The following is a 25,162-nucleotide window of genomic DNA, read 5'->3' as shown; positions in this document are numbered from 1 at the left end:
CTCTGGAATGAATGAACAAGGGGTATGAAATATTATATGCAATACCCCACCCTCCCTGGGAATGGCCAAGTGTGTGCTCAGAATGTGATGGTGAGTGAAACACAGGGAAAGACAAAAATGCAGGAGTAAGGCAGAGAGTGAATGAGGGTAGAGCCAAGGAGCAGTCTAGACAGGTAGGCAGGAACCAGACCACAAAGGTCCTATTTGCCATACTGGTTTTGGTCCTGATCCAAGAAGAGTGGAAAGCTGTTGGGTTGGAGTAACATGGTCAGTAACTCAAGCTGCTGTGTGAGCTGAGGATGGGAGGGAAGCAGGGTTAGTGGCAGGGAGGACAGTTAACTTCTCTCCAGGTATGAGGTAAGAATGCAAACTGTGGCATTGTCATGATCAGGAAAGGAATGTTGAGGACTGGGGAGGGGGAAAGGGCTGTTTTTGAGCTAAGACTTTGATAAGTAGGGGTGAGGAGGCAGATTTGCAAATGGTTCTTCTTGTGTGTGTATGTGGTGCTATTGATTGAACTCAGAACCTTACACATGCTAGGCAGGTGCTCTACCACTTAGTTATATCTTCAGTCTTTTTTTATTTTAATTTTTGATGGTCCTGGGGATTGAATCCACTGTCTAGTGCATGCTACCACTGAGCTCCATCCCAGCCCCACAAATTGTTCTTTTGTGGGAGGGAACTGGAGGGTCATCCTTCTACTAAGTTTGATGACATTCAGAAGCAGAGGAAGTTGCAAGACCTATTGGGTAAGGAGTGGGGTGATCAGCAGAGCCACTGAGTCCAAATTGTAAGCCTAGAGCCTCAAATTTTGGCTGACCTAGGTCAAATTCTTACAGAAAAGGAAGGCAAGACTCAGCATAAATACTGGTTCTAAATGAAAAGAAATCGGAGCAGCGGCCTGCTGAGAGGCAGAGCCGCCCCCTCCCCCTGCACCGGCAAGGTAGAGGGAACTGTGACCACGCACAGAGCAGGCCCAGCGACCTGCTGAGGGGCAGAGCCGCCCCCCACCCCCCGCGCCTGCCAGGTAGGGGAACTGTGACCACGGACAGAAAAGGCCCAGTGGCCCGCGGCGGGACAGAGCTTCCAATCACTCCTGCAAGGTAGGCGGGCCTGCGACCCACTGGCAGAAGAGGAGCAGCGGCCTGCTGAGAGGCAGAGCCGCCCCCTCCCCCCCGCACCTGCAAGGTAGACGGAACTGTGACCACCATCAGAACAGGCCAGACCTGCAACCGAGAGACAGAACAGGCCCAGTGGCCTGAGGAAGGGTAGAGCCGCCCCCCCCCCCCGCGCCTGCAAGGTAGGTGGACCTGGGACCCACTGGCAGTACAGCCCCAGAGGCCTGCAGAGGGGCAGTGCCGCTGCCTGCGCCTGCAAAGTAGACAGAACTGTGACCACCGACAGAACAAGCCTAGCGGCCCGCAGAGGGACAGAGCCGCCGCCCGCGCCTGCGAGGGAGACTTTGCATCTATACAAGACCAATATAAATATATAGGGGGAAAATTCAATAGCACAACAGTTTCACCAAGTAGAAAGGAATGCGAACAGTATGAAGAGACAAGGAAAGAAAGGACCACAAGCATTGCAGGTCAACTCAAAGTTAGAAGAGGTAATAGCTGCAGCAGATGGAATGTCAGATAAAGAATTCAGGATATACATGCTTCAGATGATCTGGAGTCTCAAGGAAGACATCAGACAGCAAAATCAGACAATGAAAGATCACTTCAACAATGAATTACATAAACAAATCCAAGAAGCAAAAGATCAACTATACAGGGAAATAGAGGTTATAAAAAACAAACAAACAGAAATCCTAGAAATGCAGGAAGCAATAAGCCAACTTAAAAACTCAATTGAGAATACTACCAGCAGAGTAGAACACTTAGAAGACAGAACATCAGACAATGAAGATAAAGTATTTCAACTTGAAAAGAACATAGACAGCTCAGCAAGACTGTTAAGAAACCATGAGCAGAACATCCAAGAAATATGGGATAACATCAAGAGACCAAATTTAAGAGTCATTGGGATACAGGAAGGGACAGAGTTTCAAACCAAAGGAATGAGCAATCTATTCAATGAAATAATACGAGAAAACTTCCCAGACTTGAAGAATGAGACAGAACCCCAAATCCTAGAAGCCTACAGGACGCCGAATGTGCAAAATCATAAGAGACCCACACCTAGACACATTATAATGAAGATGCCCAACATACAGAATAAGGAGAGAATTTTAAAAGCTACAAGAGAAAGGAAGCAGATTACATTTAGGGGTAAGCCATTCAGGATAACAGCTGATCTTTCAACACAGACTCTGAAAGCTAGAAGATCCTGGAATAACAAATTTCAAACACTGAAAGAAAATGGGTTCCAACCAAGAATTGTGTATCCAGCGAAATTAAGCTTCAGGATGGAAGATGAAATTAAAACCTTCCACGATAAACAAAAGTTAAAAGAATTTGCAGCTAGAAAACCATCTCTTCAAAACATCCTCGGCAAAACATTACAGGAAGAGGAAATGGAAAATAGCAATGAAAACCAACAGTGGGAGGTAGGACAGTAAAGGGGGGAAAAATAATCAAAGAGGAAAACAAACCATGTTTAGTAACATAAATAAACAAATATGGATGGAAGAAAAACCGATATCTCAATAATAACCCTAAATGTTAATGGCTTAAACTCACCAATTAAGAGACACAGGCTAGTAGAATGGATCACAAAACAAGACCCAACAATATGCTGCCTACAGGAGACACATTTGATAGGAAAAGACATACATAGGCTGAAGGTGAAAGGTTGGGAAAAATCATATCACTCATATGGACTTCGGAAACAAGCAGGTGTGTCCATACTCATATCAAATAAAATAGATTTCAAGCCCAAGTTAATCAAAAGGGATAAAGAGGGACACTACATACTGCTCAAGGGAACCATACACCAACAAGACATAACAATCATAAATATATATGCCCCAAACAATGGTGCAGCTATGTTCATCAAACAAACTCTTCTCAAGTTCAAGAGTCTAATAGACCACCATACAATAATCATGGGAGACTTCAACACACCTCTATCACCACTGGACAGATCTTCCAAACAAAAGTTGAATAAGGAAACTATAGAACTCAATAACACAATTAATAACCTAGACTTAATTGACATATATAGAATATACCACCCAACATCAAGCAGTTACACTTTTTTCTCAGCAGCACATGGATCCTTCTCAAAAATAGATCATATATTATGTCACAGGGCAACTCTTAGACAATATAAAGGAGTAGAGATAATACCATGCATCCTATCTGATCATAATGGAATGGAACTGAAAATCAACGATAAAAGAAGGAAGGGAAAAGCATACATCACTTGGAGAATGAACAATAGGTTACTGAATGATCAATGGGTTATAGAAGACATCAAGGAGGAAATTAAAAAATTCTTAGAGATTAATGAAAACACAGACACAACATATCGGATCTATGGGACACATTGAAAGCAGTTCTAAGAGGAAAATTCATTGCTTGGAGTTCATTCCTTAAAAAAAGAAAAAACCAACAAATAAATGATCTCATACTTCATCTCAAAATCCTTGAAAAAGAAGAGCAAAACAACAGCAAAAGAAGTAGAAGGCAAGAAATAATTAAAATCAGAGCTGAAATTAATGAAATCGAAACAAAAGAAACAATTGAAAAAATTGACAAAACTAAAAGTTGGTTCTTTGAAAAAATAAACAAAATCGACAGACCCTTAGCCATGCTAGCGAAGAGAAGAAGAGAGAGAACTCAAATTACTAACATACGGGATGAAAGAGGCAATATCACAACAGACACTTCAGAAATACAGAAGATAATCAAAAATTATTTTGAATCCTTATACTCCAATAAATTAGAAGATAGTGAAGGCATAGATAAATTTCTTAAGTCATATGATCTGCCCAGATTGAGTCAGGAGGATATAGACAACCTAAACAGACCAATATCAATTGAGGAAATAGAAGAAACCATCAAAAGACTACCAACTAAGAAAAGCCCAGGAGCGGATGGGTATACAGCAGAGTTTTACAAAACCTTTAAAGAGGAACTAATACCAATACTTTTCAAGCTACTTCGGGAAATAGAAAAAGAGGGAGAACTTCCAAATTCATTCTACGAGGCCAACATCACCCTGATACCTAAACCAGACAAAGACACTTCAAAGAAAGAAAACTACAGACCAATATCTCTAATGAACCTAGATGCAAAAATCCTCAATAAAATTCTGGCCACTCGGATACAAAAACTTATCAAAAAAATTGTGCACCATGATCAAGTAGGATTCATCCCTGGGATGCAAGGCTGGTTCAATATACGGAAATCAATAAATGTTATTCACCACATCAATAGACTTAAAAATAAGAATCATATGATCATCTCGATAGATGCGGAAAAAGCATTTGACAAAGTACAGCATCCCTTTATGTTCAAAACTCTAGAAAAACTAGGGATAACAGGAACATACCTCAATATTGTAAAAGCAATCTATGCTAAGCCTCAGGCTAGCATCATTCTGAATGGAGAAAAATTGAAGGCATTCCCTCTAAAATCTGGAACAAGACAGGGATGCCCTCTCTCTCCACTTCTGTTCAACATAGTTCTCGAAACACTGGCCACAGCAATTAGACAGACGAAAGAAATTAAAGGCATCAAAATAGGAAAAGAAGAACTTAAATTATCACTATTTGCAGATGACATGATTCTATACCTAGCAGACCCAAAAGGGTCTACAAAGAAACTATTAGAGCTAATAAATGAATTCAGCAAAGTGGCAGGATATAAAATCAACACGCATAAATCAAAGGCATTCCTGTATATCAACAACAAAACTTCTGAAATGGAAATGAGGACAACCACCCCGTTCACAATATCCTCAAAAAAAAAAAATAAAATACTTGGGAATCAACCTAACAAAAGAGGTGAAAGATTTATACAATGAAAACTACAGAACCCTAAAGAGAGAGATAGAAGAAGATCTTAGAAGATGGAAAAATGTACCCTGTTCATGGATAGGCAGAACCAACATCATCAAAATGGCGATATTACCCAAAGTTCTCTACAGGTTCAACGCAATGCCAATCAAAATCCCAACGGCATTTCTTGTAGAAATAGATAAAGCTATCATGAAATTCATATGGAAAAACAAAAGACCCAGAATAGCAAAAGCAATTCTAAGCAGGAAGTGTGAATCGGGAGGTATAGCGATACCAGATTTCAAACTGTACTACAGAGCAATAGTAACAAAAACAGCATGGTACTGGTACCAAAACAGGCAGGTGGACCAATGGTACAGAATAGAGGACACAGAGACCAATCCACAAAATTACAACTTTCTTATATTTGATAAAGGCACTAAAAGCATGCAATGGAGAAAGGATAGCATCTTCAACAAATGGTGCTGGGAAAACTGGAAGTCCATATGCAACAAAATGAAGCTGAACCCCTTTCTCTCACCATGCACAAAAGTTAATTCAAAATGGATCAAGGAGCTTGATATCAAATCAGAGACTCTGCGCCTGATAGAATAAAAAGTTGGCTCCGATCTACATATTGTGGGGCTCCAAATTCCTTAATAGGACGCCCATAGCCCAAGAGTTAAATACAAGAATAAACAAATGGGACTTCCTTAAACTAAAAAGTTTTTTCTCAGCAAGAGAAACAATAAGAGAGGTAAATAGGGAACCTACATCCTGGGAACAAATTTTTACTCCTTACACTTCAGATAGAGCCCTAATATCCAGAATATACAAAGAACTCAAAAAATTAAACAATAAGATAACAAATAACCCTATCAACAAATGGGCCAAGGACCTGAACAGACACTTCTCAGAGGAGGACATACAATCAATCAATAAGTACATGAAAAAATGCCCACCATCTCTAGCAGTCAGAGAAATGCAAATCAAAACCACCCTAAGATACCATCTCACTCCAGTAAGATTGGCAGCCATTATGAAGTCAAACAACAACAAGTGCTGGCGAGGATGTGGGGAAAAGGGTACACTTGTACATTGCTGGTGGGACTGCAAATTGGTGCAGCCAATATGGAAAGCAGTATGGAGATTCCTGGGAAAGCTGGGAATGGAACCACCATTTGACCCAGCTATCGCCCTTCTCAGTCTATTTCCTGAGGACCTTAAAAGAGCATACTATAGGGATACTGCCACATCAATGATCATAGCGGCACAATTCACAATAGCTAGACTCTGGGATCAACCTAGATGCCCTTCAATAGATGAATGGATAAAAAAATGTGGCATTTATACACAATGGAGTATTACGCAGCACTAAAAAACGACAGAATCATGGATTTTGCAGGGAAATGGATGGCATTAGAGCAGATTATGCTAAGTGAAGCTAGCCAATCCTTAAAAAACAAATGCCAAATGTCTTCTTTGATATAAAGAGAGCAACTAAGAACAGAACAGGGAAGAAGAGCATGAGGAAAAGATTAACATTAAACAGAGACGAGTTGGGGGAGAGAAAGGGAGAGAGAAGGGAAACTGTATGGAAATGGAAGGAGACCCTCATTGTTACACAAAATTACATATAAGAGTTTGTGAGGGGAAAGGGGAAAAAAAAACAAGGGAGAGAATTAAACAACAGCAGATGGGGTAGAGAGGGAAGATGAGAGGGAAGGGGAGGGGGATAGTAGAGGATAGGAAAGGCAGCAGAATACAACAGTCATTAATATGGTATTATGTAAAAATGTGGATGTGTAACCGATGTGATTCTGCAACTTGTATTTGGGGCAAAAATGGGAGTTCATAACCCACTTGAATCAAATGTATGAAAGATGATATATCATGAGCTTTGTAATGTTTTGAACAACCAATTAAAAAAAAAAAAGAAAGACCCCAGGTCCGAGCCTTAGGGAAATCCATCTAATTAATATAGAGATGGGGGAGCACACTCTGCCCTCATGATAGCCACAGCCATGAACACTCAGGGATCTCTTGTTCAGGACAGCAAGAATGGCAAATGAAAGATTATTTCCAGGGGGTTAACCCATGCTGTGTACAATGGCCTTGACTTCTCATTGACCTCAATGCACTTCTTCTAGGTTCTGAAGGAGTCCTCTAGGCATTTGACCATCTGGCCCATGCTTTCTGATAGCCAGGCTGCACTCACCCCCTTTAGCCTTCTCTCATGGTGCAAGCCAGCTCTCTCGTCTTACCACATCTGTGTCCATATCACTTGAAATGCCTTTCTGGAGCAGGATGGCTGAACACTATGTTGTGCTCTACCTTCTGGGGAGTGGAGAGGCTACCATGAAAGCAGTCTCCTGATAGCCGTGAGACTTGTGGCAGTGAGCAAGCAGAAGGAGTGGCCAGGATTGCTAAAGGGGCTCTGGGATGTCAGCCTCAAGCCGCAGGTGGCTAATGCACTATAGCCTGACCAAAGCTTTGGTTTGCCTCTGAGTGTGAGCTACCCTGAATCACAGCTGAAGACAGCTGCCAAAGAAGGGTGGTCCTAGACTGAGTGCCATCCTCATCACCTGCCCAGTTATGTATCTAGACAGCCTTGGTGCCGCAGTCCGGCTGCGGCAAAATAACCGGGGGGTGACGAACAACTTGTGAACGTTGATACAGCAGGAGTAGGAGATGTTTATTGCAGGACAGGAGCAGTATTTATACATTCCACACAGCTTATCTAATTAGCATAAACTAGATACAGCAGTCAAGCAATCAGGAATCTCCACACTTAATGGCTTGCTGGTGTTACTTCACAAACCACTCCCTCTGGCATTTTGCCAGGCACCATCCAGACTTGTTTACAGACTCTAACACTTGGGCTTTGCAGAACAGAGGTTTTGAGGATTTCTGTAGGGAAGAGTCCTTCTGTTCCAAGTTCTGCCCTGGGCCAGGTGGGGAATAGGCATGCAGAAAGGCCCAAGGCAAGAAGCCTCTCTCTAGTGTCTTAAGATGGAAGACCCCTGTTGCCCTGCCAACACGCATGCCCAGTGCTGTCCTTCTGTATTCTCCCTCTGCGGAGGGCCTTCCTGGCCTGCCTTGGTTTTCAGAAGCCACCACCCCTCAAGAACAGCTCTCTGGGCTCAATTCTGCCTGCTTTTACTTCCTGCCCGTGATACAGACAAGAGCCCACGCTACAGGAATAAGTTATGGAACTTTATCCTGCTAGTCACAGTTACGTTTCCAGCATGCAGCTCCATCTTCATAAAGAGGTTGTTTCTCAAGTGCAGAGACCAAATGTTCTAGGCTCCCTGGAACTGTCCAGCAGAGAGCTGAGCACAGATGGGGCTGCTGCACAAGTCAGTAACAGATCCAAAGCTGTTGCAAGAAACCCAGCACAGCTGCTTTCTGTTGTTTCATTCCTCCATCCATCCATTCATTCATTCAGCAGATGCTTGGGAAAGAGCTGGATGTCTAAGGTGTTATTTCTGCTTGCATAGAGCTTAAAAAAGAAAATAGGAAGAATAATTATAATCACCACCTTTTATTGCCTGCTCAGAGGCTAATCGCTTTTCTGGATGCTTTTTATTAAAGGCCATTTATTTTTATTTATTTATTTACTTATTTTTAATTGGTTCATACCATCTGGATGCTTTGAATGTATTCTTTTCTTTTTGTTCTCACTTGGATCCTGCAAATTTGGGATTCTCATTTTACAGCTAAAGAGACAGGCTCAGAAGTCACAGTGCTACTGAGTGGCAAAGCTAAGGTTTAAGGCCAGGTACACTGGCATGCTGCTTTGCTACAAAGTGTTTCTCAGATGTGGGACTAGATTGAGCCTGATCAACTCATGTCTCCTCTGTGCAAAGTGGAGCTGCAGTGTTTAATCTCTCATCCCCTCCATTTCTAACATTCCACAATTCTGTCTCCTATAGGGGTCTTTTCCCTCCAGGAGGCAATATCAGGAATTTTCTGAAAAAGCCCTGTTCTCTCACTATGGATTTTTGGAAAGCTTACTCAGGGAGGGCTGAGAAAGGACTGTGGGCCTCTGAGGTCTTGGCTTAGGCAGCAGCAGGTCCATGAGGACCCATCAAGAGTTGTGGAGGATGGCCCCCATCCAGAGGATGCCTCTGCCCCAAGTAGACCCACCCTTTGTGTGTCCTTGCTTTCTCCATGGGGGTGTGCTGCTGGCCTTGCTTTCCTGGGGTGAAGCCCTAAGGCCTAAGCCATTGTCATCAATTCACACAGTTGAACCCCTCCCCTGATACTGCTTGCCTGATAATGCCACCTCTTTCTTCTTGTCCCAGATAGTGGACACCATGGCCAAACCCATGTTCCAAAGGAAAAATTAAGGACAGTGTCTCAGGGGTGGACTGCTTGCCTAACAAGCACCAGGCCCTGGGGTTCCATCCCTTTTGCGTGCACACTGCCTCCTGGTCCCCAGAGAAGAGATATGATTGGAAGGAGCTCCTGATGGCAGCTTGAGGTGTGTGTGTGTGTGTGTGTGTGTGTGTGTGTGTGTATGTGTGTGTTCCTACTTCATTTTACTCCTCTGTAACCAATGTGAACTTGGTTCACTAAGGCTGTAAGACAACATGAGCCATTTTCTTAGGGCCGTGGGTGGTTTTCCTCCCCAGTGCCTCAGTTTCTCAATATCTTGCATTTCCCCTCATCTGAAGTTGTTTTGTCACTTTGTCTTTCCCTCTCACAGATCTCCCTCTGCTCCCTGGCTCTCCACGCAGGCTGAGCCCTCGGACAGGGGTCAGAGGGTGCCAGGGCCCCCAAAATGGACAGCAGTACCTCAAGGTGCCAGGTCCCCAGACCCAGAATCCACAGGGCAGTTCCAGCAGAGACTCTGGCCAGGCCTCTGGTGGAGAAAGCCCCCACAGCAGCTCTGTGAGTACTGGGAGTGGGCCCACCCCAACAGAGGCCCCAAGAGAGCTTCTCACCTGGGGGATCCTCCAGCTGGGGCTGCTGTGTGTACCTGTGTGAGACCCTGGGCTTTTATTAGGGCCCTTTTCTCTCCTCCCTCTAAGTGAGGTAATTCCCAGCAACAGTGATTCTCTTGGTTAGGGGAGGGTCCAGAAAGGAGGTGTGGGAGGCCAGGTGATCCCACCTGTCAGTCTGCAGACACCCTGGCTCTCCTCCCATAGGCCTGAGGAACCTGTCTTCTCTGCCTCTGTGACTCTGAGCCTCTCCCCTGCGCCTGGCACTTCATCTGGTTGCCTGGGTGACCTCTCAGGTGGCTGCAGAGGCAGCTGGGTATCAAACCAGTAAAAAAACAGGGAAACACCCAAGGGAGGGAGGCAGGTCTCAGCCCCGCTCCGCCTTGTTCTCTCTCCTCCTCTTCTTTCCACCTCCCAGTCTGGAGTGGAAGAGAGAAGGAGCCAGTTCCTCCTGCTGCTGTCATTGGCTGCTGTCATTGACAGGGTCCTCACCAGTGACTGAAAAGGAGGAAGAAGAAGAGGATGTGGGCCTGTGAAGGGCAGAGTGTCGAGTGAATTCCTGTGGGGGGGGGCAGGTGACTAGAAATTGGCCTTTGTTCCAATGGATCCAGAGAACCTGCCTGTGAGTATTCTCTCCGTGTGTGAATGCATGGAGTGTTTGCAGGCCAGTGTGCAGATCTGAAGGGAGGTGAGTGTGTGTGGGTGTGTCACAGCACACGTGGAGGGGAGATGCGTGTATTTGTAGATTCCTTCACATGTGTGCAGAAGTGGCGGTGCAGGGGGATGTAGGTGGAGGTGACTGTGTGCACATGCAGGAGTGGGTGTGTGGGTGGGGGGGCAGTGTGGATGTGCTGGGGTCTGCTGCTGCTAGGTGTGCAGTCTGTGGAGGTGATATCTGTGTTCGAGGATGGTGGAGTGTGTGTGAAGCACTGATGTCCAGACTGTAGACGTGTGGGTGGAGGGCTGTGTGGGCTGTGTGACAGATGGTCTCAGGCTGCTGTGTTCCTGCACTGGGGCGGTCAGGGCCTCTGGGACTGAGGGACTTGCTTCCTAGTCTACTTCCCTGTCTTGAGCACAAGGGTAGCTGACTCCACACTCATCCCCTTACTCACTGGAACTCACAATCCCTGTCCTTTTTTCTCTGGCCAGGTCATCAACAACTACCTAGATGCCAACGAGCCTGTGTCCTCCGAGGCCCGTCTGAGCCGCATGCACTTCCACGACAACCAGAGGAAGGTGGACTATGTGCTCACCTACCACTACCGGAAACGCGGGGCACACCTGGGCCAAGGCTCCCCTGGCCACTCGCTGGCTGTCATCTCCAATGGGGAGACAAACAAGGAACACCACGCTGGGGGCCCCGGTGACATTGAGCTGGGGCCACTCCATGCCCTGGAAGAGGAGAAGAGGGAGCAGCGGGAGGAGTTTGAGCACAACCTGATGGCTGCTGGGCTGGAGCTTGAGAAGGACTTGGAGGTGAGGCTGTCCAAGGCAAGAGCCTCTGGGCGGATGGGCTCTTGGTAGTCAGTGCCACCTGCAGGGAGCCTTGGCTTTGTCCTGGAAGATGGCACTTTCTTTCTTTTCTTTTTTTTTTTCCTGGAAAAACCAGATTTTCTTGCCCAAGGTCTTGGTATTGCTGCCTAGGTGGTTCCAGGTGGCAGTGGGATGGCCCTGGTGTACCAGTCTCCTCCCTGGGATTTGGCCTGGTTACAGACTGAAGGCAAGACTCTGCTTCTGCAATCTCTCTCCTAAAGGCCTCATCTGGTAGCCTTCTCCATAATGTTTCCTTGGGATGAAGACCTGGTTTTCCTGCTGAACTTTGGGTCTAAATTCCTCTGTGGAGATAAAGGGATCTCCTTTACTAAGGATAGTGTCAATTCTGGCTCCCCGAAGGAGCTGTTGAGGACATTCTGGGGAACTGATAGGACATATTTTACCGACTTGTCAGCTATGTATACATCACCTCTGGTCAGCAGACAGTCCAAGAGAATCCATGGAAATTCTTTCTCCCACATATCCATTCTTCCTTCTTTCCATCTACCCATCCATCCATCCACTTGTCCATCCATTTATCCACACTGATGGTTTAAAAATGATCTGTCTTTGTTATTTCCTCCAAATCCCTCACTTACCTGTTTCACCGACCCACACTCTATTCCTAGCCACCAGCCTTTTCTCAGTTGTGGCTAGGTTATCTTTGCCTTGTCTTTGTGCTGGGGGTCCCCTCTGTCCAGATCTGTGTATGCTCATCCTTCCCTTCAGGTCTCAGCTCCAATCTTATCTCCTTCCAAACATCTTCCCTAAGTACCCCTGATGACATATCTTCACTCCTGTCATTTTCTGTCCCTTGTCCTGCTTTATTTTTCTTCACCTCACTTATCCCTGCTATTTAAAATAACATGATCTATCTATCTATCTATCTATCTATCTATCTATCTATCTATCTATCTATGTCTCCACTAGCTCCATGAAAGCAGAGAAGAAAGGATCTTGTTTAGTTGGCTGCTACATCCCAGCACTTAAGACAGGGTCTGGCACATAGAAAGATGCTTAATAAATGTTAGTTGAATAAATGAGTGGCTTCTCTGAGTCTCAGTCCCCTTATCTGCAAAATAATGGATGCCTTGCTGAATGGTGGTTTTTACATCTCTCACCATTAGATGGGGCAATGAAAACATTTAGCCCAATGTCTTGTACATAGTAGGTACTCAATTAGTGCTCATTATAATTATTTTAAAAGGTATTATGCTTAAGGTTCAGCTGTTATTCTCATCTGAAGTCTATTTTGTAAGATTCAAGTTAATACTATCCTCAAATTGGGAGGGACCCCCAGAGATCATTCCTTTCTTTCTCTGTCCCCTGGTAGATGTCATGCATCTGGGCTCATGTCCTTTTGGTGCCAACCTCTGTTGCTTATCCAGACCTCTCAGGTAGGAGATGCTCCTCTGGGGTTGGCATTCCCTCCAGTAGGCAGAGTGGGCTCTCTCGCTGTGGGGTTGCTGATTTTTACTTTTTGAAACCCAAAGCTTATTTGGTGCCTCCATTTGGAGTTCTGGTGAGGTTTCTTCAAGGTAGTGGTATGTTCTGAGGTTCTGCAAAGAGCTCTTGGCTCCCACCACCTCTGTGGGAACTGCAGTCTATCTGCCTATTGTGGGGTCTCAGGAAGTGGAGGTCAAGGCTTTGCTCAGGGCTCAGTTGGAAAATGGCACGTGTCATGCTCAAGAGGGTGGTCTCTGAGGGCTGATGATATATGTTCTATCAGCCCTGGGACCTTGGCTAGGTTACATGATCCTTTTGAGTTGAAGTTTGCTTGTCTGTAAAGAGGGAATAATACATTCTTCACTGGGTTGTTAGGAAGCTGAGACAAGACAACTAAATAAAGTATTTAGATAACAATGTTTAGTAACAATGAGTCAGTGTTATTGTTAGAGTTGCCAGGTTTGGTGAATGCAAATGCATGGTGCCTAGTTAAATGTGAATTTCAGAACAACAAAGAATAACTTCGTGCAGAGTGCCATGGTGCATGCCCGTAATCCTAGCGACTTGGGGTGCTGAGTCAGGAGGATCATGAGTTTCAAGCCAGCCTCAACAACAGCGAGATGCTGAGCCACTCAGTGAGACCTTGTCTCTAAATAAAATACGAAATAGGGCTGGGGATGTGGCTCAGTGGTCGAGTGCCCCTGAGTTCAAATCCCTGGTGCCCCCCGCCCCACAAAAAAGAATAACTTCTTTAAGTTATTATGAATATGCCCTATTCAATATGGGGGATATGTTTATACTACAAATTTAAAATTCAAATGGGTCTGTCCTGGTCCCTCTCACGATTTCTGCTAGCATCTCTGTTGGTCTTCCCTGCTCTCTAGCATGTTTCACTTTGGCTGCTCCTGGATATTCCTGGCTTTGGCTGGGAATCGGGAGGGCACAGGGTAGCTCTGAGGCTGACTATTGTTAGAGGGGGCATGTATCATGTCCTGGATTGTTGTTTCTTGTGTATGACCACTCAGGGCTCCTCCCTCCCAGCTCCCACCTCTGACTTCAAGGCCCACTTAAACGCTTCTCCTTTATGAGGGTTCCAGGTTGTGCAGTCTCCCCAGGCCCCTCCTCGTAATTATTATGATGGTAGTGGAACCTCACAGTGAAGAGTTAATTGTCCTTCTTGACCATGGCACATTATTATTGCTGATCTGCAGAGGAACTGCTTGTTTCTGTAACATTCCCCTTACTCTTTGCTGCCCACTCCCTCCACAGGCAATCATTCCAGTGCATCATGGTTCTGGAAAATGTATAGAACTGTTATTGCTGTATGCAATTTTGTTTTTCATCTTAAAAATAGACATTATTACCTTGAATAGTTTTATTTTTACAGAAGAAAAGAAATAGTACAGAGAGTTCCTATACACCTACCTGGTTCCCAGTTTCCTCTCTTATTAGCATCTTACATTTATTTGTATGGATCATTTGTTACAATTAATGAACCAATACTGATACATTATAATTAACTAACATCCATGCTTTGTACATATTGCCTTAGTTTCTTATTTTTATTTATTTTATGGTATTGGGAATTGAACCCAGAGGCCCCCTAACACTGAACCATACCTACAACCCTATTTATTTTTGAGACAGGGTCTCCCTTAGTTGCTGAGACTGGCCTTGAACTTGCAATCCTCCTGCCTCAGACTCCTGAGTTGCTGGGATTACACCATGCCTGGCTCCTGAATTTTAAAACAAACTCTCCTCTATTCTAGAATGCCAGCTAGGACACCTCATTACATTTAGCAGTCATGTTCTCTTAGGCTCCTTTTAGTGGTGACAGTTTCTCAGAACTGTATGTATTTTAAATTTACATAAAAGCACTCTGTTTTATAGCTTATTGTTTCCTTTTTTCCTCTCAGCACTGTGATTTTCAGACACTTCACATTCTGCATGTACGTCCCATCCATTATCTCTAATGGGAAAGCAGTTTGCAGCCACCGGAGTTTACTGAGTCATTTCCTAATAGTAAAGGGAGCTTAGATGTGTCAACCCAAACAGAGCTGAAAATGGATTGTCACCTCCTTCAGGATTGGCATTCCATGATTTTCTTGGTTTCCCTCCCTTCCTCAGCACCGTCTTTGTGCCAAACACTGTTTGGGGATCCATCAGCTGGGGCCTGTGAAGTTCTCAACAATTCTTCTCTATGTCAATGGGGTTGGCCTTGGCCTTGAGCAGCGGTGGGGGCATGGGAGGGGGACTTTGCCTGACTGCAGCTGGCAACAGTTGATGAGCAGGTGCAGCCCTATCTGCTCAGCTGGGACTCCCCACCTTTTGGGCGGGGCGGTTGTAGGCTCTGATTTCATTTTGACTTTAAGGCAAATGGAGAGGAAATGGGTCTCTGTCAGAGACACATTAAAAATTATTCACTTAGCCTTTTAGGTCAAAATAATTTTGCACCCACCAAACTTTGAATTTCAGAATTCATTTCCAACCCTGGTTGATATCTGGGCAAGCTTTTGACAGGAGGACAATTGGTGTGTACTTTCCTTTGGTGTTTTAGTTTTTCATTCTTTGTGCATATTTCCACGTATTGATATTGTCTGCATTCATATTTTAAAGATGTTTCTGTATTTTATCAGATGACTATGCTACAGTGTCCCTCGATATTTTCTTAGTTTTGACCATTTGATTAGAATTTCATTGGAGACATCCCTGGAAATGCTTATGAGTGACAAAGACACTTGAACCCTTACTTACTACCAGTTTATATAATTGAGCCCTTCCAAATGGGAGGCCAGTTTAAGCAACTCAGGAGGTGTGCTCAGGCTTGAGCTTCCAGAGTGAGTCTCCTCTTGTCCTGCTGGGGCTATAGAGAGGGTGAGCTTAATGGGCCTCTTGTGACAGCTCTGGGAGGTCTGACCTTCCCACCTCCTCCCACTGTCTTCCAAACCTCCTGCCTTGACCCAAAGAGCCAGCAGGACAGAGACAGAGGCTCAGATGCATGGGTACCACCCGGGGTGGGGGAACCTCCAGAGCAAGGCACAGTGCCATGCATGTGGGAGGACAGGAGAGGTGTTTGTGCACTTTGAGGCATGAACTTCCCCTGCCCTTAGGTCCTAGAATTCCAGCAGGCATGGTTCACAATTCCATCTTTTCGGGCAGTAAGGTCTTTGACACTGGGAATGAAAAGGAGGCCAGGTGCGCACCTGTTCAGGGTTAGCGTTCCTGGGATTTGGGCGTTAGAGAACTGACAGCAGAAGCTGGCATTGTGTGGTGTGGTCTGGCATCTGCAGCAGGCACATGGGTTATTTCAGCAGGTTCAGGCATAGAGAGGACAATATGCCAGCTGGGAGGCCCCAGGACCACACTCCATTCAAGAGGCTAAGCTCTCCTTCCCCACTTGGAGTCAGGTGGGAAGCCAGGAGGGACCCAAATCCTTCTCTCAGCAGAAAGGAAACCCCTCCCCCAAATCATAGACTGTCTCTAACACCTGATCCTGACTCTGTAGACCTGGCACAGCCTGGGCATCTCTCACCTCAACCCAAATAACTGCACTGAGTCCAAGGAATGCATCTCACTTTCTTAAAACCAGCAGCCTCTGTTTCTTGACCTCTGTCATCACGCCCATTCTCACCTCCTTTCCAGGAACACTTTTCTATACCTGATTAAACAGCTGATAGGACCATCTGTCCTCTAGGGTCTTTGGAATGAGGTGGTAGTAACTTTGGGAAATTCTCTGTCTTTAGAGTTTTGTTGTGGTTTATATGTGAATTGACCCCCAAAAAGCTCATGTGTGAGACAATGCAAAAAGGTTCAGAAGTGAAATGATTGGGTTATGAGAGCCTTAACCCAATCAGTGAATTAATCACCTGATGAGATTAATTGAGTGGTAATTGAAGGCGGGTGGGATGTGGCTGGAGGCAGTGGGTCATTGGGGGCGTGCCTTTGGGGTATATATTTATATTTGGCAAAGGGAGAGCTCTCGCTCTGCTTTCTGATCAACATGTGAGCTGTTTCCTTCCACCATGCTATTCTGCCGTGATGTTCAGACTCACCTCCAGTCCCAAGAAATGAGGTCAGCTGTGTATGGATTGAGACCTCTGAAACCTCCTTTGTGATTGTTCTGGGTGGGTCCTTTACTCACAGCAGTGAAAAAGGTGACTAAAACAAGTTTAATGTGTGGTTTTAAGGACGGAAATTGACTTTACTATCTTCTGTGTGCTTCCTAAGACACATTTTTGCTATTACTTGGATTTGATCAATTAGTCTTCACGCATATCCTACACGTAGGTGTTATTACAGTCTTTTTAAGGAGATGAGGCTCAGAGAAGCTAAGTGACTTGGCCAAGGTAACATTGCTACTAAGTTATCCATCTGGGATTTGAATCTCATCTGAGCTTCAGACCTCCTTGGATTTTTCTCGTCCCAGGGAGAGTTGCCAGGCTCTTTGTAGGAGTTTCCTATTCCTCCTTCCCCAAAATCCACAGAGGTTCTCTGCAGGGGCCAGGAGCTATTTTTCCAAAGGAGGAGATATGCGATACCTTGCCCTCCCTTTCCAGAAAAGCATATAGTGCCAGAGCAGTGAACTACCAGGCCCTGGGCTTTTTGGCCTACTGGAGGTTTCTGTGGCCTCTCAGAAGCACCAGGCCAATCTGGGCACATCTCCCCTTATGTGGTATAATAAACAGCTTCCTGGGTGCAGCCCTTAGAGTTGCCTCTGTCTCTCAGGTTCTTAGAGAGCTCATGTCTAACCAGGTCCTCCTCTTAGAATGCCCAATTCTTGCTTTGACTTTGCTTTTCTAGAGGAAACTAGGACTTCGAATCCTTAGCAAAACCTGATGTTCTGTCTTTTAGGGTGACAGTATCCCCTGGAGTCTTCATGCCCATTGTTTTGCCTGGGGCATCCACAGAAAGCAGACCATTGGGTGCTGGAGTGAGGGCAGTGCTGTATTTCTATGGGATGGGCGTCCCGAGGCCTGCGTTGACGCCATATAAAATCAGTCTCTGTGCTCCTCAGGAGTGGGGTGGAGGGGCCATAGTAAAGGCAGGGGAAGTGATACGTGAGTTTATAATGATGCTAAGTCCACACTGCTCCTTGGTGACGGCTGCCACACTTTTGTGAGTATGGGTAGCAGCCACACTGCTGTTAACATGCCCTAATGACTAGGGAGAACGTGATGATTTCCTTCTGGTCTTGGATGTGTTCCTGTCCCACTAACCTCCCTCCCCCAAGCAGCATCTAGAGCTCTGGGCTTCTCAACTATCTATTTTCTACCCCAAGGGAGCTTCAGTAACACAACAAAGACAGCCCCTGTCGCCCTGCCCTTGGGACCACAGAGCTGAGAGCTGAGCCACAGGTGGGCAGGCAGGATCAGGTTTCAGAGGGCAGGACTCGGGCAGCCTGGGGTGGGAGGCAGGAGAAAGAAAGGAAGGGGTCAAGTCCCCCAAACCTGGGTAAGTATCTATTTCCTTTTCTAATGAGATGATGATGATGATGATGATGATGATATAAACAAGCATTCCATCTTCTCATTTGTTCACTTTAGCAAATCCACTGAGGTAAGTAGAGCAGCTATTGATCCTTCCCATGGTCTAGGGAAAGGAAGTACTTTATCCAGCTGGAGAAAGGCGTGGCTGGGCCTTGAAACCAGCTCTTCCAACTCCTACTCCTCACATTTGCTTAAAATAACTCACCTGAGGGGTGTTTGGCCTGTCCACTCACTCTGCCATGGAGATAAATAAGCATTGTCCAAGAATTGAATGGAATTGGGCACTTGGGTCTAGTCGAGAAAAGCAGGCAAAGAGAGGCAGTGTGGGTCCCTTTTCAAGTCCTTTATGTCCATCATCTTTCACTTATGGATGGGCATTTCTGGTGGTCTGCAGGATCCCTCAAAAGGGGATAAAAGGAAGTTTCTGGGCTTTGATTTGCCGTGTCCCATCCTGTGATTCCCAGAGGGCATAGATCAGTGAAGTCACAATTGTCTTGCTAAGGGACCTGGCCTGGGTCCCTTCTCTACTGGCTGTGTGTTTTTCTGATTTTCCTGTTACCAGGGTCTGTCTGGTAACAGATACATGATACGTATGAGAAAAATGGGATCACAGTGCCCTAGAGTTGTAAGGTTTGAGGTAAATTTTTTTTCAATTTCATCAGAGAGTGGGGACTGAAATCCAGAGAGAAGATACGACTTGCATGTGGTCATGGTGCTAGTTAATGCCTTAATCAAATTAACCATTGATGATAGGAAGCCTATGTAAGCACATTAGTCAAGGGAGTTAACTTCCTTCTATTAGGTCGGTCTTCCTTGTAGCTCAGTTATTACCTTCCTGCAAAGCTGGTATCCCCTGGTGTTCCTGCTATGACCACACTGGGTGTTGGTGACTGGGACCTGTTCTTGCCTTAACTATGTGCTGTGCTGGTTGTCAGATATCTTGAGTATCATTCCTGTTTCCCACATGCATTTACAGCAGCCTCTGTAGTAGGTGAAGAGAGACTTGGGAACAGTTGGTCTCAGTCCTGCCAATCATTCTTCTTCATGGCATTACTGGATGATTTGGGCTCTGAGACACACATCTAGAAAGAAGTCCTGCTTTGTCACCTGAAAATTCCAGGTCTTTGAGGCTTCTTGGGCAGTCGTTACAATGGCAAAGGAACGAGAAAGCGCTACCAGGAGGAACCTGCCAGGCTCATTCTCGGGCTTGCTTTCTTCTGCTTTAGTGATTTATGGAGCACCTCTTAGGTGCCAGGTGCTGGGCTGGGAGATGACACAGAAGTGAAAAAGAGACATGGTCCCTGTCTTCAAGGGGAGGCCGAATTGATAGGGGAGAATCACATGATGAGGTCTAAAAGTGCTGTGGAGAGAATCCTGGGAGTGTGTGTGGGGGGGTGTGACTCGAGGAGGTCTTGACCCTGCCTTAGAGCTGTTGGCTAAATCACCTTCCTTGTCCCTACCCCAGATGCTGGGGGTCCCCACAGAGGGGAATTTGGACTGTGTTCCCTGTCCTTATCTGATCACCTTCAGCATGCTGAGATGCCAGTGTAGACCATGCACGTTTAGAGGGTTTAGCCGAAGTGTTTGTGGGGTGTGGCAGAGTCTTTGGCCCTTTCTGGTGTGAAGATAAACACGGTGGATCTGTTTGGTGTTTGATAGATGTCGAAGGTGGTGCTTGGGGCTGCTTCAGCCTTAAGTGCCCCTTCACTGCAGGAAAGGTCTCACTGCTACTCCTGCTCATCTTGTCACTGATGACCCTGGGACCAATGTGGCAGCAACAGGGCTTCTTAAATCTTAATGATTTTTGTGAATAGAATTCAGGGGTAGAATTCATAAACTTGGATGGTAGGAAACTGCATCTTTATTTTCATTAACATTTAACTAAAATTTAGCAGTTATCACAAATGAGGATGTAGACAAAATCCTATAGTATTTCAAGTGTCTATGATTTTGTCACCTATGGAAGTGACATGTAGATTTGTCATATTGTAGTCATTGCACATACCTTCAAAAACATTTGCATTCTCCTCTACTTTCAAATTAGGACACTTCTTAGATGTGCTGCTAGGTCTTATTATTTAATGCACTGATAAAGAAGTAAGCATATTACTCTATCACAAATTTGTTAAAATTTTGATAAGTACAAATTTTGTTTTGTTAGCTTTCATGGCTATTTTATACATTTAAAAGCTTTCTGAGAAGTGGTCCATGTGTTCCATCTGTCTGTCCTAGGGTTCCATGGCTCAAAAATAGAGACCCTTGATCATATCTCGCAAAACCTAGGAGAGGCCTCAGACAGTTGGTGGCAGTCTTGCCTGACTGCCTGTGAAGAGAGACCAGATGGGGACAACCCCAGCTTCTGTCTGGGAACTGCCTGGCTCAGAGAAGGCTCCTGAGTTGTCTCTCTGCAGGGGTTTGGTTTGTGGGTCACTTGGCATCAGCTGAGCTCCTACTCACTACAGCTGCCACACTGGGCCAGCATGACTATCTGCACTTGGAAACTTGTGGTTTGGTCCTTGCTATGACTGGACCCATTCTGAGAGTGAGCTGAGCACTGGATATGCAGGTTCCAGGTTCTGCTCTGCCACCCACTGGCTATTACTCCTTGTCTGCCAGTAAGTACTTATAGAGGTGAAGAAGGAGAGTGGAGAAGGGAAAGAACATTCATGGAAAAGATGTGGAATTGGCTGATTATGTTTAACTTCACAACTTAGTTCAGGTTGTGATTTTTTTTTTTTTGATCACATATTCTTATAGATTTTTCTAAGTTGTTTCTTGTTTGAATGTTGGAATTAAGCATATTGCTATTTTAAGGCTCTTTGTAAAGGGTTTAGTGAGGAACACCATGACCTGTGGGTGTCCTGCTATCTTCTGTGTGTCTCCAAGGCCCCTTGCTCTGCCCTTCTGTGACCTACAGCACTGAACGATGCATGCTGTTTGAAAGGCTGACTCCTGTTCTAGATGAACAAAGGGGCAAATGGATTGGAGTGTTGCTGTGGAGTGACATTATCTCTAGGGGCGATAATGCTTCTGTTTACATCCAGGCCACCAACACAAGCTATGGGTCACCTAATGTACTCCAGCCTTCCCTTGTCTGTGTACTGTGATTGTAAGAGAAAACAAACTGATGTTAGAATGGAGGTAAAAGGAAGAAAGCAGGCAGAGTCAGCCACGTCACTGTGTACAGAACAGAGCAGGTGCACTTTGGAGAACCTGCCTTCCCTCCTCCCTCTTGAATTGCTCAGGGATTCAGCTAAAATCAGAGGATATACCTGGGCAAGGTGGTGCACGCCTGTAATCCAAGCAGCTTGTGAGGCTGAGACAGGAGGATCAATCGAAAGTTGAAAGCCAGCCTCAGCAACTTAGAGAGACCCTAAGCAACTTATTGAGACCCTGTCTCAAAATAAAAAATAAAAAGGGCTGAGGATGTGGCTCAGTGGTTAAGTGCTCCTGGGTTCAATCCCCGCTACCAATAAATAAATAAATAAAAATTAAAATAAAATCAGAGGATATGTAAATCTTCCCAGCAAGATTGATAGACATTGTCATTCATGGCTCTTAGAGAATCCTGCACATTCTGATGCCTCCCAGAATGTGAACCCCAGTCCTGGGGCGTTGAGGGTTTGGCAGTTTCATCTGCTATGTTCCACTCTGATGTGGCCAGCTGCTGGACTCTCTATCCAGCCCAGCTGTGCAGGGGTCAGAGACAGGTCTGGACGAGGTGATCGCTGGGTTTCCACTGAGGAATGGATTATTCTCTGGTGTCAAGGGCTGCGGTCTGTCTGTCTGAGGCTATTTCTGTCCAAGCTGTGTTCCTTCCTTCCCTCAGAGCTCTTAGCTCATCCACAGGCCTTTGTGGGGTCGAGGTTGCTCAGGCCTCAGAGAAGGCCTATGGGGTTTAGCACCTTTTCAGGAATAGGAAGTCAGGGGTGGGATTTGATCAGTGTGCTGTTCTGTTGTTTTGTTTTCTGTTGTCAGATGCAAACACAGGGGCCCCCAAAGGCTTCAGAACAGAAACCCCGGGGCCCTTGGAGTTTGCATGGGTTTGTTGCTGGCTCCATAAACTCACTGCCCATCCGTGGTTACAGTGTTGTGTGTGTTGCTATGTACTGTTCTCACTATGCACTGTGGAGTTGGGAAGGACGCGCCCAGACCACGGCCTGTGAGTAGGGTCTGGGTGTCCCAGCTGTGCTGCGGAAGATTCAAGAACGAGTGGTTATTTTGGGAGGTGACTTCTGTCCTTCTACACCTGGACTTCTCCAGCAGTGTGACACAGTAGGAAGAACTTCAGGTGTGGAGAGTGAAGAGCTGGCTTCGCTGATGTCTTTGTGTAAGGTTCTTAGCCATGCTGGGTCCATTTTCTTACCTGAGATCAGTAGCCAATACCTTCCAAGGATAAAATACTTCATCAACTATAAAGTGTCATAAAATAGACCCAAGTTGGCTCCTTCACCCTGTTCTCCTTTGTGCTTTAATTTTCCATTTTTTCCCACCCTAGGAGCTGAGTTGACTTTTCTTCATTTTCGGAATGAATGAAACTGTCTAATGAATGGATTAGGCATCCCCAAAGGAGGAGGCACACCATCCAGTTGGGAAACAAGAGAAACACCAACAGAGAGTTAACTATTCAAGACACATATTCTAATTGCTTCTTTCTCTGTTTCCTGAGAAAAAGGATTTACAATTTTCAGCAATTTGGAACCCATCATTCTGATTTTGAATATCGTTGCTTACCAGTGTCATGATTTTAGGCATAGCCATTTGCTACTGTCTGTACCATTATTTGCTGAATACTTTTGTTAATCTGGCTCACTTTTGAAACAAATTTGTTTTGAAAGGGAATATTGTGTCTATCAGAAATGGAAAACCCACAGTGACTGAGCCAGGAGGATGACAAGTTCAAAGCCAATCACAGCAACTTAGAGAGGCCCTAAGCAACTCAGTAAGACCCTGTCTCGAACAAAAAAAATTAAAAGGGCTGAGGTTGTGGCTCAATGGTTAAGTACCTCTGGGTTCAATTCTGAGTACTTTAAAAAAAACCAAACAATGAAGAACCCATATCACTGGATGATAAGTAGACAATGACTACAAAAATAAACACACAGAGGCAAATGACATTGCTGATTTCTAGCCAGACACTGTTGGCTGTAGAGGGTCTGAGGCTGGAGCCTGTTCACTCTTTGTTAAGGAGCTTAGCTAATGTCTTAGAGGCCTTGCCATCAAACTGAGACTCAATCTTTGCAGGATAATTGGAAAGAGACTTTCCTTTCTCATGATTTTATTAGTAACATTTGATACTATGTTGTACCTGTCCATAATCTGTTGTCCTTATTTCACAGCTGGGCAACCTCCCCAAAATGCTTAGTACCGCATCTATAGCCATGCTTGTCCCTGGATAGACTGAAGACTCTGAGGATAGGGATTGTATTGTATTAATTTTGGGGGACAGTGTTTGACACATAATACATACTCGATATTATTGAATCGACGCAAACATAACCTCTAGCAAAGACAGTGCATTGCGGAGTTGTTCTAGAAGGAAGAGGTCCCAGGTGTGGGGGTTGGTGGGAATGCTTTCCAAAGGAAAGGGAGCCCCTCTTGTCTTTTCCTTAGCCGTGCTCAGCAGGTTGCTCCCGTCTCTCAGCGTGCACCCTCTCCTAGTCCTACTTCTTCAGTAGCAGCACTGGCCTAGTTCTCGTATCTCCTTTTCCAATCAGGGGAGAAAATACCATAACAATTTGGAGCCTCTGCAGCCCCCGTACAGCCGCCCACTGGAGGAGAGGGCTGACGGCAGCAAAACCGAACCAGAGGTGTGACAAAGGACAGGGGAAGACAGAAGAGAGGAGGAAAAGGGCTGGTGGTCAGGAGACCTGTGGGTAAACTGAGCCCCAGCACAGGTTGTCCTCTGGTCCAATGTTACAGAGATTTGGTGACCTGCTGGGGTCACCAAAGTCTAGCACTGAGGGTCGTTAGCGGGTTCTTCTTTGTCTTCCCACCCTTCCTTTCTCTCCACGTCTCTCCTTCCCTATTTACCTTCGGCACCTAATTCCATGGGGCATGATGGTTACTGTTGTCATGGCTTTGATGATGGCAGTGTTCACGTCAGTCCAGTCTCCTTGATCTGATTATAAAATGCTTCAGCAAAAAATCCTCAGACACTGTTTCCCATGGACTTGTGTCAGGAGCGGTCTCCACCACCCCTGGCTTGTCCTCAGGGGTTCTCTGGCAGGGGGACTCCACTTCCTCCAGAAAGAAGAGCTCTGAACTGGAGACTGTTCTCTACTAAACCTTCTTGCTTGTTCCCTCTGTTATTCTGACCTTCACTCCAGTCAGACTCCATGGGAGATTGTGGGGTGAGGAGCTGCTGGATCTCTGCAAATAGCTTCTAATCACCCACAGGCTGTTTTTGTGGGGAGGCTCAATCTGCTCAGGACTACCCCTGAGACAACTGTGTGGACCTGGAGCCAGTTGGCAGGGGTGAGAGGCAGCCAGTGTTCCCAGGAGGGCGAGGCTGGGGACCACACTGTAAGCCATGAGAGATCACCCAGTGCTGTGAAGTGTCAGGGTCGTGTGGTGCCCAGAGTCTCCTTGGGCCTCTGGCAGGGAGGACAAAATAGCCAGTGTGGAATGTCAGCCCACTGGGAACAGGGCTGGGATGATCCTTGGAAGTGTGTCCTGCTCAGTCCTGCCCTTGAGCATCAGGAGAGATAATGGTGGGGCCGAGACATTTGTCCTGGGCGTGCTCAGCCTCCCTCTTCTATGCTCCCCTCCTCCTTCCAGGGCACGCTCAGGTCTCTTGTTCA

The 25,162-nt window shown here is 45.6% G+C and overlaps 1 protein-coding gene across 1 annotated transcript in view; it reads left to right on the top strand.

The window, feature by feature from the left end:
- Positions 1-9,267: 9,267 nt before the first annotated feature.
- The window catches only part of Ano2 (anoctamin 2), a 331,888-nt gene continuing 315,993 nt past the window's right edge, over positions 9,268-25,162 (top strand). The window contains exons 1-3 of the mRNA XM_046424146.1: positions 9,268-9,281; positions 9,628-9,844; positions 11,044-11,370. Coding sequence (XP_046280102.1) covers positions 9,268-9,281; positions 9,628-9,844; positions 11,044-11,370 — 558 coding nt within the window. The remainder of the gene's footprint in view (positions 9,282-9,627; positions 9,845-11,043; positions 11,371-25,162) is intronic.

Source organism: Marmota monax, unplaced genomic scaffold (assembly GCF_021218885.2).
Source record: "Marmota monax isolate L192 unplaced genomic scaffold, Marmota_monax_Labrador192_F-V1.1 WCK01_AAM20220418_F8-fsc00186, whole genome shotgun sequence".
Lineage (NCBI taxonomy): Eukaryota > Metazoa > Chordata > Mammalia > Rodentia > Sciuridae > Marmota > Marmota monax.
The sequence above is the reverse complement of the archived record's forward strand: the minus strand, read 5'-3'. Positions and strand labels throughout refer to the sequence as shown.